The following is a 14,008-nucleotide window of genomic DNA, read 5'->3' on the forward strand; positions in this document are numbered from 1 at the left end:
ACTCGATGGGTCGAAATGATTCAAGAGTATAATCCGAGTATCGAGTATACTCCAGGCAAGGCCAATGTGATTGCTGACGCATTGAGCAGGAAGGCTTATTGCAACAGTCTGATTCTCAAGCCTTATCAACCCGAGCTTTGTGAAGCTTTCCGCAAACTTAATCTGCAAGTTGTTCCTCAAGGTTTCCTTGCCAACCTTCAAGTCTCTCCTACCTTGGAAGACTAGATTCGCCAAGCTCAGCTTCTTGATGCTATGGTGAAAAAGGTGAAGATTGGGATTGCCAAGAGTCAACCCAAGTACAAGTGCTACCACCTTGATGACAAGGATACTCTCTTCTTCGAGGATCGTATTGTTGTGCCCAAAGGTGACCTTCGTAAAGTGATCATGAACGAGGCTCACAATTCACTCCTCTCCATCCACCCTGGGAGCATGAAGATGTATCAGGACCTCAAGCAGGCTTATTGTTGGACTCGAATGAAGCGCGAGATTGCTCAGTTCATGAATGAATGTGATGTCTGCAGAAGAGTGAAGGCAGAACACCAAAGGCCAGCGGGTCTCCTCCAACCTCTTGCCATTCCAGAATGGAAGTTTGACCACATTGAGATGGACTTCGTGACTGGGTTTCCAAAGTCCAAGCGTGGCAATGATGCTATATTCGTTGTCATCGACAAACTCACTAAAGTGGCTCACTTTCTGCCTATCAAAGAGTCAATCACTGCAGCTCAATTGGCGGAGCTCTATACCTCTCGGATTGTCTCTCTGCACGGTATTCCACAGGTGATCTCTTCAGACCATGGCAGCATCTTTACCTCCAAGTTTTGGGATTCTTTTCAGAAGGCCATGGGCACCAACATCCGCTTCAGCACAACTTTCCATCCTCAAACTAGCGGTCAAGTCGAGCGTGTCAACCAGATTCTTGAAGATATGCTCAGGGCTTGTGTGATCTCCTTCGGCATGAAGTGGGAGGATTGTCTTCCATATGTTGAATTCTCCTACAACAACAGTTTTCAAGCAAGTTTGGGAAAGGCCCCATTTGAAATTCTGTATGGCAGGAAGTGCCGTACCCCTCTCAACTGGTCTGAAACCGGTGAACGTCAACTTCTGGGAAATGACTTAATCACAAAGGCAGAGGAGATGTGCAAAGTCATTCGAGATAACCTCAAAGCAGCCCAATCCCGCCAGAAGAGCTACTATGATAGTAAGCACCGTGATTTGGCTTTCGAGATCGGAGATCATGTTTACCTCCGCGTCTCTCCTATGAAAGGTACTCGTCGCTTCGGTATCAAAGGGAAGCTTGCCCCTAGATACGTGGGACCTTTCAAGATCGTCAGCAAGAGAGGCGATCTCGCCTATCAACTCGAGCTTCCTTTAAACTTTGCAAATGTGCATGACGTGTTCCATGTCTCTCAGCTCCGCAAGTGCTTCAAGACTCCTGATCGCACCGTCAACTTCGAAGACATTGAGCTCCAAGAAGATCTCTCTTATCGTGAGCACCCCGTTGCAATTCTTGAAGAGACTGAATGCAAGACTCGCAACAAGTCAATCAAATTCCTCAAAGTCAAGTGGTCACACCATTCCGACCGTGAAGCCACCTGGGAACGCGAGGATCACCTCCGTTCTGAGTACCCGGCATTCTTTCAGTCCTAGATCTCGGGACGAGATCCTTTCGTAGTGGTGGAGTGTTGTAACACCCCGGATATGATTTACCTAATATGTAATCCAACTCTTGCCGTTTCCGGCATTAAGTTATTTTATTTTCTCGGGTTCGGTTTTTTGTCTCCGTGTGTTGTTGTCATTGTCATGCATCTCATATCATGTCATCATGTGCATTGCATTTGCATACGTGTTCATCTCATGCATCCGAGCATTTTCCCCGTTGTCCGTTTTGTATTCCGGCGCTCCGTTCTCCTCCGGTGGCCATTTCTACCTTTCTTTCGTGTGTGGGGATTAAACATTTCCGGATTGGACCGAGACTTGCCAAGCGGCCTTGGTTTACTACCGGTAGACCGCCTGTCAAGTTTCGTACCATTTGGACTTCGTTTGATGCTCCAACGGTTAACCGAGGGACTGAGAAGGCCTCGAGTGTGTTGCAGCCCAACACCCCTCCAATTTGGCCCAAAACCCACCAAAACCCTCTCCATCATCTAGAGCGTTCGATCACGATCGCGTGGCCGAAAACCGCACCTCTTTTGGACACTCCTAGCTCCCTCTTTGCCTATATATAGGTCCTCCCCCGAAATCCTCGTGCAAACCCTAGCCCCCTCTCTCCCCTCACCCGCCGGACATATTCCCACGGGCCGGACATTGTCCGACCCATGCCGCCGCCGCCACGTGGCACCACCTGACTCGCCGCCGCCCGGTGCCCACATCGCCGCCGCGCGGGCCCGCCTGGGGCCGGGGAGAGCCCTCCCGGCCCACGCGCGCGTCGCCGCCCGCGCCTTCACCCCGCCGCCGCCATTCTCGGCTCCGGCGACCGAGCCGACGAGCCCAGCCACGTCGCCTCGCCGGCCAGCAGCGTCCGCCACCGTCGCCAAGGCGCCCCACGCCGGATCCTCGCCGCGCCGCCGCCCCACGTCGCCGGAGGCCGCGCCGCACCGTCGGATCCTCGCCTCGCCGGCTCCGGCCTCCTCCTCCCACTCGCGCCGGCGAGCTTCTTCCACTCCGGCGCCGACCTTCCCGTCGAACCTCGGGAACCGCGCCGCTGCTACAGTACACTCGGGCTGGATCTGGATCTGGAATTGCTTCGGTTGACTTTTTTGTCCCTAACCCTAATTATTTTGCTATATTCGTCGTGTCGTATCTCCGCATCTGTAGCTCCGTTTTGGGCATATAGCATATCAAAATGTTCATCTCAGAGAGTATATCATTTCATCTCATTGCATCATTTTTATTTGAGTTCATCTTGATGCCCGAAATGCTGTTGGAAGAGTGCTATTTGAGATAATTGTCAGATCTGCTGCTCCAAATAGCTATTTCTCATTTTTGCCATGATTATTGTGTGCATGATATGCCCCTGAGCTCTACATATGTTTTGTTATATGCTTTGCCATCTTTCCAGAGGTGCAACCCATGTATTTTTGTGATGTGTGTGGTGACTAGCACAAGCTTGCAAAGTGGAGCATTCGTTAATGCTGATTTCAGGGACTTAGTAATTCCACTAAGTCCTTGGACTGATTTTATCAATATGCCTTATGTTCATGTTGTTTCCTAGTGATCCGTGCCTCTTTTGAGGATGATCAGTAAGGATGTTTTATTAATCTTGAAGTGCTCTATCCATCCATGTCTTTGTTTGCAATTATGGAGCACCCTAGCTTGAGTCAATCGAGCTCTACTCTTGCTATTTCGTGAATCTGGGCAGATTGTCTACTTGTTAGCGATTTTGCCAAGGATGTTGTAGTTGATCCGTGCATGCTATGTTATTGTTCTTTCCATTTCTAGCTTGTATAATGTGTATTCTTGATGGGTGTATGCTTATATTGTCATGACTTGCTCTGTAGTGAGTGCATCGAGCTCGTAAACATGCCTACTTGATATTTGATTTTGCATGCACCAGTTTTTCACCAAGTCTGTGATCTATTTATGTTTTTGCCTTGTTCACATGCTTGCAAATGTTTTTTCTGATCCCTTTTGGCTCAAGGTCACTAAGGGACTTTTGTTAAGCTCTTTGAGTAGCTCCATGCCATGCTTTACTTTGCCATGTTCAGGCCCTGTAGCATATAGTTTTCATGCTCCAAAGTGTGCTACCTGATCTGAAATTCCAGACAAGTGTTAATTTCACTAAGTCTGAAATCTGTTTACCAAATGCATTTTTGCCATGCTTGTTTGAACCTGTTAATGGATGAATTGGCCGTAGCTCAGTATTCATCTTTTGTTAAGCATCATGAATGGATCCCTGCCATGTATTTTTTTGTCATGTTTGGGTGTTGTAGCATGTTTAACTTGTTGCATTTAGATGGCTACTTACTGTATATCGTAGACCGTTGTCATATTTGAATTGCTTGCCATTTCCAAACCGTGACTCCGATTCCGGTGATCTTTATATCGTTTTCAAGCGATTTCATCTCACCTTTACAGTGGCACACTTGGATTTCCAAGTTGAGGCCAGGTTCATTTATTCCTTGTCAAATCTTGCATATGCATCGCATATCGCATCCCGCATAGCATACCATGTTTGCGTCATGTTGTTTGAGCTTTGCACGTGGTTGATTGTATTCCGTTTGCTTGTTTGTCTTGTTTGGGTAGAGCCGGGAGACGAGTTCGCTAACGAGGAGCCCATTGAGTTTGCTTTCGAGGATCCAGTCAACTCTGACAACTTTGCAGGCAAGATGATCATACCCTCGAAATCACTTCTATCTTTGCTTTGCTAGATGCTCGCTCTTTTGCTATGCCTGTGCTACGATGCCTACCACTTGCTTTTCATGCCTCTCAAATTGCCATGTCAAACCTCTAACCACCATGTCCTAGCAAACCGTTGATTGGCTATGTTACCGCTTTGCTCAGCCCCTCTTATAGCGTTGCTAGCTGCAGGTGAAGATTGGAGACCGTTCCTTGTTGGAACATTATTTACTTGTTGGGATATCATTATATTATCTTGTTATCTTAATGCATCTATATACTTGGTAAAGGGTGGAAGGCTCGGCCTCTCGCCTAGTGTTTTGTTTCACTCTTGCCGACCTAGTTTCCGTCATATCGGTGTTATGTTCCCGGATTTTGCGTTCCTTACGCGGTTGGGTGATAATGGGAACCCCTTGACAGTCCGCCTTGAATAAAACTCCTCCAGCAATGCCCAACCTTGGTTTTACCATTTGCCACCTAGCCTTTTCCCTTGGGTTTCGTGGACTCAAGGGTCATCTTATTTTAAACCCCCGGGCCAGTGCTCCTCTGAGCGTTGGTCCAACCTAGAGCACCGTTTGGGGCCGTCCCTTGGAAACTTGGGTTACGTTGGCTCCCGTACGCTTAGCTTATCCGGTGTGCCCTGAGAACGAGATATGTGCAGCTCCTATCGGGATTAGTCGGCACAGCGGGTGGTGTTTTTGGACTTGTTTTACCATTGTCGGAGTTGTCTTGTAGAACCGGGATGCCGAGTCTGATCGAAATGTCTCGGGAGAAGGTCTATTCCTTCGTTGACCGTGAGAGCTTGTCATGGGCTAAGTTGGGACTCCCCTGCAGGGATTTGAACTTTCGAAAGCCGTGCCCGCGGTTATGGGCAGATGGGAATTTGTTAATGTCCGGTTGTAGATAACTTGAACCTTAATTTAATTAAAATGAATCAATTGTGTGAGTTACCGTGATGGTCTCTTCTCGGCGGAGTCCGAGAAGTGAACACGGTGTTGGAGTAATGCTTGTCGCAGGTTGGTCTCCAGTTATTCGTTCGCGCTTTGCCTTCTCTTCTCGCTCTATTTTGCGAACAGGTTAGCCACCATATATGCTAGTCGCTTGCTGCAGCTCCACATATTACCTTGCCTTACCTATAAGCTTAAATAGTCTTGATCGCGAGGGTGCGAGATTGCTGAGTCCCTGTGGCTCACGATTTACTTCCAAACCAGATGCAGGGCCTGATGACTCCGTTCTAGATGACGTGCTTGAGCTCAAGTGGGAGTTCGACGAGGACTCACGCCGTTACTATGTGTCTTTACCTGATGATCAGTAGTGATGCCCAGTTGGGGCGATCGGGACCGTGTCGCATGTTGGGTTGATCTTTTATTTTGGCGCCGTAGTCGGGCCATGAGTGTTTGAATGATGTAATGCTATTTATGTACTTTGTTTGACGTGGCGAGTGTAAGCCAACTATGTACCTTCCCCTTTTATTATCTATTAACATGGGATGTTGTGAAGATTGCCTTACTTGCGACATTGCTTTCAATGCGGTTATGCCTCTAAGTCGTGCTTCGACACGTAGGAGATATAGCCGCATCGAGGGCGTTACAAGAAAATAGGTTCAGTCACACAGGGCCTGAGCAAACTTTTTAAGCATCTCTTCTTTGCAACTTTTAGACGAGGGAAAAAATAAACTAGGCCTATCACATCAGCTTAGCTTTCCAGAATCAGCCCGAGTGAGCTGTCAGCATGAAGCTGCCTAGTCCAACCACCATGCCATCTCCTAGTTTCTGGTCTAGGCGATTCGCAGTAGCTCGCCTCTTCGACGGTCCAGGAGCAGGAGACAGCGCCATAGTAGTAGTATTGACTGATCGCCCGCACAAAGGACCTTCCACTGATGTAGTAAAGAGCTGGCTTTTCCCAAGATCACAAGGGTACTTGTCCACGGCATGCCCTGAAATAACATATCATTACGCATGGTCCAAATGCTCCAAATGGCAGCAACACAAGCAATATTTACAACAGATTTCTTATTATTAGTACTCCAAAAACTAGATAACTCAGCCATATCCTTGGGATACTCCCAAAAGATTCAGCAATATCTTCCCAGATTTTTCGGGCTACTATAAAATCAAAGAACAAATGTTGGACTGATTCATTTTCACCACAAAATAGACATGTCATATTATTAACAGGATGCCTTTTACAAAGATTATCTCTGGTAAGAATTTTATTATGAAAAGCTAGCCACAAAAACACTAAATATCTATGTGGGACCAAGATTTTCCAAAAGTATTTCCACACAGGGGTAGAAACCCCACCATGCCAAATTTCATGTTTTTAAAGACTTTGTTTGCATTTTCAGAATTAAAAACCATTAATCTCCATATTGTTCAGAGTCGAGTCTTGGCACCCTGAGGTTTGGAATTCCTTTTCTTTTCTTGTAGTTCAAAAATTAATTATATGCACTAAATGACTTCAATATACTATCAAATAAACCGCAAAAAATGCCAAATTTTGACATGAAAAATGGTACCAACATGCTAATCTTTGTTAAAGAGTCGGTCCCAAAATGGGGATTTCTAATGAGGTGATCTAGGAATATAGTTGAAGCTATCATAACATGCCAATTCGAGGGGTATACATTTCATTTTCGGATTTGCTAAACATGAAGTGCCTGAAAATTTTGCAAGCATCAGTCGATTCCACCGATGCTGAAGACGGTGCCAACGTGAGGAGCCCAACGGTGAGCATCAATTGTGGCAAGGCCAAGCCAGGACCTCGCTGGAGACGGGATGACACTGCGAGCGGTAGAGACGGAGGTGAGGAGGGAGGGGCAAAGCTTAGAGGGATGCCAATTAGAGGCGGCACGGCATGAGGAAAATTGGGTGTGTTTAGCTCTCATCTAGATAAGAAATAACTATGTATCGTCTGTTGGATTTCACCATAATATTTGTAGTGATTTTTTTTCTTTTTTATTCGGTTAATCAAGGAGTGTAAAAGCTAGACTAGACTTTGTTAATTGTCTTTTTTTTGCGGGGGACTTTGTTAATTCTCATCTAGACAAGAATTAGCAAATCCATTTATATATTCTCTTAGGCATCCTTTCATTTATTTATTATATGTATAAACGTTTGACTTGACTAATCCAAATAGTATTCCTCGTCAAGCTTGCAATTGTCTCTAGGGTCTTAGTCCACTATACTTGAATCAAACTAATAAATACTTCTCCACCCCCAGCATCGTCCTGCATGAGCAAGCCAAATGATATGTGCTGATCACTAGCTAGCTGCAGCCATGGCCCATGCAAGAAGCATCCTCATACCCACGTACTACCTGATCAGCTGCTACATCTTATTTCTAGCCGCCTACGCGACTCCTCGCGCCGCCGCGCTGTCCTTCGACTACGACTTCACTGTCCCGAGGGACCGCAAGCAGCTCAAATTCATCAACGCCTCCTACGCCGGCCGCGACCGGATCATCCTCACCGACGACAGCTCCAACCTCACCGGCCGCGTCGTGCACCGAAAGCCCGTGCGCCTCTGGGACGACCGCACCGGCAGGAGGGCCAGCTTCACCACCAGCTTCCGCTTCGCCATCGTCCAGGACAGCGACAGGACGGACAACCTCTCACGGGGCGACGGCATGGCGTTCTTCCTCGGGCCCTTCCCGGCGACGACCCCTCCACCCGGCTCGGACGGCGGCCTCCTCGGGCTCTTCAGCAACCCCAACAGCACGGGGACCGCCGACTCGCGCCGCCCGCCGCACACCCTCGCTGTCGAATTCGACACGCGCTGGAACCACGGTTGGGATCCCTCGAACGGGGACGGCGCCAGCGGTGGCGACCACATCGGCGTCGACGTCAACGGCATCAGGTCCAACCGGACCAGAAGCCTGCCGCCGTTCAGCCTACATGGAATCATGTGGGCGAGCGTCACGTACGACGGCGAGTCCAAGGTGATGAAGGTGGCGCTTCGGAAAACCGAGCTGGCGTCCGAGTCGAGCACTACGTACGAGTTCAACGCCACCATGGATCTCAGAGACGACGCCGGCCTTGTACAGGACGCCGCCGTCGGGTTCTCCGCGGCCACCGGTGTCCTTTGCGAGTCGCACCAGCTGCTCGCTTGGTCCTTCCACTCCACAGGTAACCCACTTCAAATCTAACGATGTCACACCAGCTGCATGAACGAATTTCTAATCTTCCCATAAGGTTTACCAATATATCAACGGTAATTGTCCCCGACGAACGTTCGCTGTAAGGGGGCTGGCAAGTGAACCATTTTTACCGTCAGTTTTAGTTGTAAAACGGGATCAAATGACCGCATTATTTAGACGAAAATTGCCTTCTCGGGAAGAAAATGTCATGTCTTCTGAAGAAAATGTCACCTCTCCCCACTTCATCACAACTATAACTGCCATCGAATTGTTCGCATGTGCCACCTCCGCTGGCGAACGTTCGCCAGTTAGGAGGGTCCTTTATCAAAAAGACAATAAACCTAATGAATTGAGATTATCCCCAATAATTTGTCACTTTATGTATGTAGCCTATTTGTTGGTGCAGACGCCATTCGACTTCGCTCACAAACAGCAGACGTCACGTACCAAGAGTCCATAATTGATCGCGTGCGACAGAAATTAATAAAAACATCCTGTCATCAGCGTACTTAAGTATATATCTTTCAGTACTATAATGGCTTATGTATTAACTAACCAACTATAATCATCCCAAAATTGATGTGACATTCTCATGTCTGTAGCTGGCCTCTTTACAAATAGACAAGTTTAAAACTCACCAGCCAACTTTAAATCCTCTTAATCTGAATTTGGCTGCATTTCCCTCGATATAGCTCTCCTGCATGCTCTGCTCTATTATTCTTCTGAAAAAAACATAGAACAACCCAAATAATCACATGTCAAATTTGATGTATTTTCATCTATTAATTAATCCCCCGGTCTGATATTTTATTTGATACTTCCTCCAATCCAAAAAATGGGTCGTGGCTTTGGTTCAGCCACAACACATTTTTTGGATTGAGGGAGTATTTTCTAGATTGTAGTAGTTCGATGTTTTCTTTTGCATGTGGCAATCTAAACTCAACTAATAAACCTAACCAACTATAATCATAAATCATCCCTAATGTGATGCGACATTCACATCACTCTAACCCCTTGGTGGTGTGGATCCCATCTGATCGAGCTCCTTCTAGAACGTTACACATCACCAAGCAAGGGTCTTGATTGCATTATTATCGATCTTATCCCTAAGTCACGAGAATAAAAACAGAAAGCTTCTTTTGCATATGTACGTGCACTAGTTGGTTTCCTATTGGTGCATGACAAAACGTACGACCCTGTTAATGTTGCATGGCAACATCATGCCATTATGTGCACCTGCCCCGGCTCTCACGTCTGTACGGTCAATCGTCTTCATGCTCAATTGCCAGTCCACATCATGATTCCTAAGATCTTAGAGCTGAGATTGAGGGGACCATGATGAAATCCATATTGTTAATTAGATTGATTTTTCAATGCAATTTCCGTGATATTACTTTTTCATTTAAATTTTGTTTATGTGAGAAAGAAGAACATATTTTAAGAAAGGAAGAAATTCACTCCCAATGAAGCTACTGGCTTGGCTCACAATTCTTTTGGCTCACATAAACTATGTCTAATATTACAGTAGATTCTTGTAAATCATAATCCTGTTTACCCAACCCATTTCCTCCTATTTATAGTGGTTGTGTGGCGATAATTTCATACTATTTTATAGAATAATCACATCACAACATCGTTTAGCTACCTAAAACTAAGCCTTAACCTCTCAAAGTATCAAACACAAGAGCAATTTTCTCTTCCCCCATTCTCACACCCATCGACTAGCTTATGTAAGGACAAAATTATAGTAACAAATCCAATAAAATTTGAAATTTTTAATACATGTAGCTTACATGATGGAGTAAAATATGTGTGCATATATTGGTTGCAAAATATTAACATTTGTGATGTAGCGGTAAATATCTTTATTTTATTTGCATAGTTTGTAGATGGTCATACGTTTTGTAAGAATATGTGTATAAACTACATGCTTTTGGATTCATATCTTAACATTTTACAACAACAAATTTTCCTTCACAAAGATTGGCAACATGATGATTTAGAGAGTTTGGTGAGCCTAAAAGAATTAGCTTATATATGCGCCAAGCCAATGTTTCAGGAGGGAAAAATGGACTTCCTATATATTTGAAATTTTGTGTAGGGTAAACTGTTAGAACTATAGTTAAGCTAGATTTATAAATAGTAGGATAAATAGCTATCTTCAGTAAACCTAATAAGTTGAGATTATCCCCAATAATTTGTGAGTTTACGTGGCCTATTTGTTGGTGTGGACGCCATTCGACTTCGCTCAGTAACAGCACACATCACGTACCAAGAGTCGAGATCGCATAATTGATCACACGGCAGAGACTAATAAAAACATAAAGCTTTTGCATCCTCCTGTCATTGGCGTACTTAAGTATATATATTTCAGTACTATAATGGCTTGTGTATTAACTTCATTTTTGTCCATACCAAAACGACCCAGCACACTATAATGGCTTGTATATTAATCTAAACTTCACTAGGATAAACCTAACCAACTATACTCATCCCAAAAATTATGCGACATTCTCATGTCTCTAGCTTAGCCTCTTTACCGATAGACAATTTTAAAACTCAAAACCCAAGTTTATATCCTCTTAATCTGAATTTAGCTGTTTTTTTCCTTCTTCACTAATGTAGATCTCCTACATATTCTTCTATTTTATTTTTCTTCAGAAAAAGATAGCACAACCCAAATAACCACATGTCGAACTTGATGTTTTCATCTATTGATTTACTCCCATGGTTTGAAATGTAATTAGATATTTTATTTTGCATATAGGCAATAACTTAATTAATAAACTTAACCAAGTATAACCATCCCTAATGTGATGTGACATTCTCATCACTCTAGCCTCTTGTTGGTGTGGACCCCATCCGATCAACCTCCTTCTAGAACATTACACATCACCAATCAAGGGTCTTGATTGCATTATTATCGATCTTATCCCTATGCCGTGAGAATAAAAAAAACTTCTGTTCTAGCGTATATGTATGTGGACTAGCTAGTTCACTGCTGGTCCATCACAAAATGTGACACCTTGCCAATGTTGCATGGCAACATCACGTCATCACGTGCACCTGAATCGACTCTCACGTCCGTTCGGCCAATTGTCTTCATCTTCAATTGCCACACATCATGCTTCTTAAGATCTTAGAGCTGAGATTGAGGGGACCATGTTGAAATCCATATTGTTAATTAGATTGATGTTTAAATGTGATTTGAGTGTTATTACTTTTTCAATTAAAATTTTGGTTATGTGAGAAAGAGGAATAAATTTGAAAAAAGGAAGAAATTCACTCCCAGTGAAGCTACTAGTTCGGATCAATTAGCTTGTGTTTGATAACGCGGTGGAGTCTTGTTAATCATAATCCCGTTTACCCAACCCATTTCCTCCTATTTTAGTGGTTGTTTGAATAGTATTTTTTCTTCTTGGAAAAATTTCATAGTATTTCATAAAATAATCACATCACAACATCATTTAGCGACCTAAAACTAAGCCTTAACCTCTAAAAGTACCATACCCCGGAGTAATTTCCTCCTTCCCCAGTTCTCACACCCACCGATCGGTTCATGCAGAACAAAATTATGCTGACAAGTCCTAAAATTTTGATTTTTTTAATACATGTAGTTTACAAGATGAAGTATATTTGTGTATATATTGGTTACAAAATATTAACATTTGTGATGTACACGGTAAATATCTTTCTTTTCTTTGCATAGTTTGTAGATGTCATACTTTTTGTAAGAATGTGTGTATAAACTACATGATTTTGGATTCATATTCTAACATTTTACAACAACAAATTTTCCATCATAATGGTTGGCAAACCGGGACATGATGGTTTAGAGAGTTTGGCGAGCCTAAAAGAATTAGCTTAATATATGAGCCAAGCCAATGTTTCAGGAGGGAAAATGGATGGTGCCTCGACAGAAATTGTTTGCAGTTTTGAAGTTTTCTGTAGGGTAAATTGTTAGAATTATAGTTAAGCTAGATTTATGTTTTTGTAATGACCTTACAATTTAGCACCAAAAATAAGACAATAATCGATTGTTATTTTTCTAACAGATCCATCTCACACAGAGACAAAAATGTGGGTGATATTCCTAGCTGTTTCGGCAGTTTTATTAGCCGGTTTACTAGCGGCTCTTCTCGCTCTTCTCTATACTAAATTTATGAAAAGGCCAAGACGGTGCCTCGATGGAAATTGTTTGCAAGGTAAATATATGTATCATGGATTTTATTTATTTAATTAGAAAAGTCACTCGATCAGTACCAACTAACCATGTTATTCAATCACGGAAAAAAATCAAAGTTGCAAGAAAATTCTCCTACTCTGAGCTGGTAGCGGCGACAGACAACTTCTCGCAAGATAGGAAGATCGGCAAGGGTTCCTTCGGTGACGTGTACAGAGGGTTGCTACTTGTGCCAGACCTGCGGGAGGTGGCGGTGAAGGAGATGCGGCAGCCAACATTGAAGCAGAACCGGAAGAACTACGTGCATGAGATCGAGACCATATGCCAGCTGCGCCATAAGAACCTCCTACGGCTCATCGGATGGTGCGACGATGGTGGCCGGTTGGTGCTCGTCTACGAGCTCGAACCCAACGGTAGCGTCAGCGACCATCTCCATGATGGCGGCGCTAGTGGGAGAATATTGACATGGCCGCAGAGGTACAATATCCTTCTCGGTATCGCAGCCGCCATTGACTACCTCCACAATGGTGCCTATGACTCAACAAAGAGGTACGTGTTGCACCGGGACATAAAGCCCAGCAACGTGATGCTGGGAGAGGGCTTTGAGGCCAAGCTCGGCGACTTTGGACTCGTAAGACAGGTCATCCGCCATGGAGGCGGGGGTACTCCTCGGACAACCGTTATCGGGAGTACGGACTACATGGACCCCAAGTACATCGAGCTCGGCACGCTGAGCTCTGCCTCTGATATATACAGCTTTGGGTTGGTGCTGCTAGAGGTGGCCACTGGCGTGAGACCGTCTGTCCCGGGAACGGCAGCACACCGGAACACCCTCATCGCGGCCGTCACGGAGTCTCACAGCAGAAAAGCCATCCTCGAGATGGTGGATGAGCGGCTGAGAGGGGAGTTGAATCAGTGGTGGTGGCAGATGGAGCGTGTCATGATCACCGGGCTAACATGTGTCGAGACAGCGCGTGACGACCGTCCATCTATCAAAGATGTCATCGACCTGCTCTCCAAGCACGAGCAATCTCCGGCATCTAGCCATTACCTCAAAGATACTTCAATGAGGCACAAGGATTGATTTCCTTTCATACTAACTAGGAATGTGGCTCTCGCAAATGCAAGGGCAACATCTTTAGCGTAGTGAACATGTCCGTGAAATAATATGAGTTCATAGATATTAAATATGTGGAATTTTAAATCCTATAGCTCTATAGGCGTGTACAAGGTTAAGTTAAGTAAAATATCTCTAGTGTGGCAAATATTTTTGAATCACGGTAATTTGTGGGCACAATGGTTGTAACATTTCCGAAAACACCATGTCACTGTGCTTTGAAACTTCGTCTATTC

At 44.7% G+C, this 14,008-nt stretch overlaps 1 protein-coding gene across 1 annotated transcript; it reads left to right on the plus strand.

The window, feature by feature from the left end:
- The first annotated feature begins 7,530 nt into the window (after positions 1 to 7,530).
- LOC125535294 (L-type lectin-domain containing receptor kinase IX.2-like) lies at positions 7,531 to 13,973 on the plus strand. Its single transcript, XM_048698349.1, has 3 exons — positions 7,531 to 8,461; positions 12,528 to 12,677; positions 12,775 to 13,973. The coding sequence occupies exons 1-3, from the start codon at positions 7,615 to 7,617 to the stop codon at positions 13,737 to 13,739; spliced, it is 1,962 nt and encodes a 653-aa protein (XP_048554306.1). The 5' UTR covers positions 7,531 to 7,614; the 3' UTR covers positions 13,740 to 13,973.
- The last annotated feature ends 35 nt before the right edge of the window (positions 13,974 to 14,008 follow it).

This window comes from Triticum urartu, chromosome 2, assembly GCF_003073215.2.
Source record: "Triticum urartu cultivar G1812 chromosome 2, Tu2.1, whole genome shotgun sequence".
In the NCBI taxonomy this organism is placed as follows: domain Eukaryota; kingdom Viridiplantae; phylum Streptophyta; class Magnoliopsida; order Poales; family Poaceae; genus Triticum; species Triticum urartu.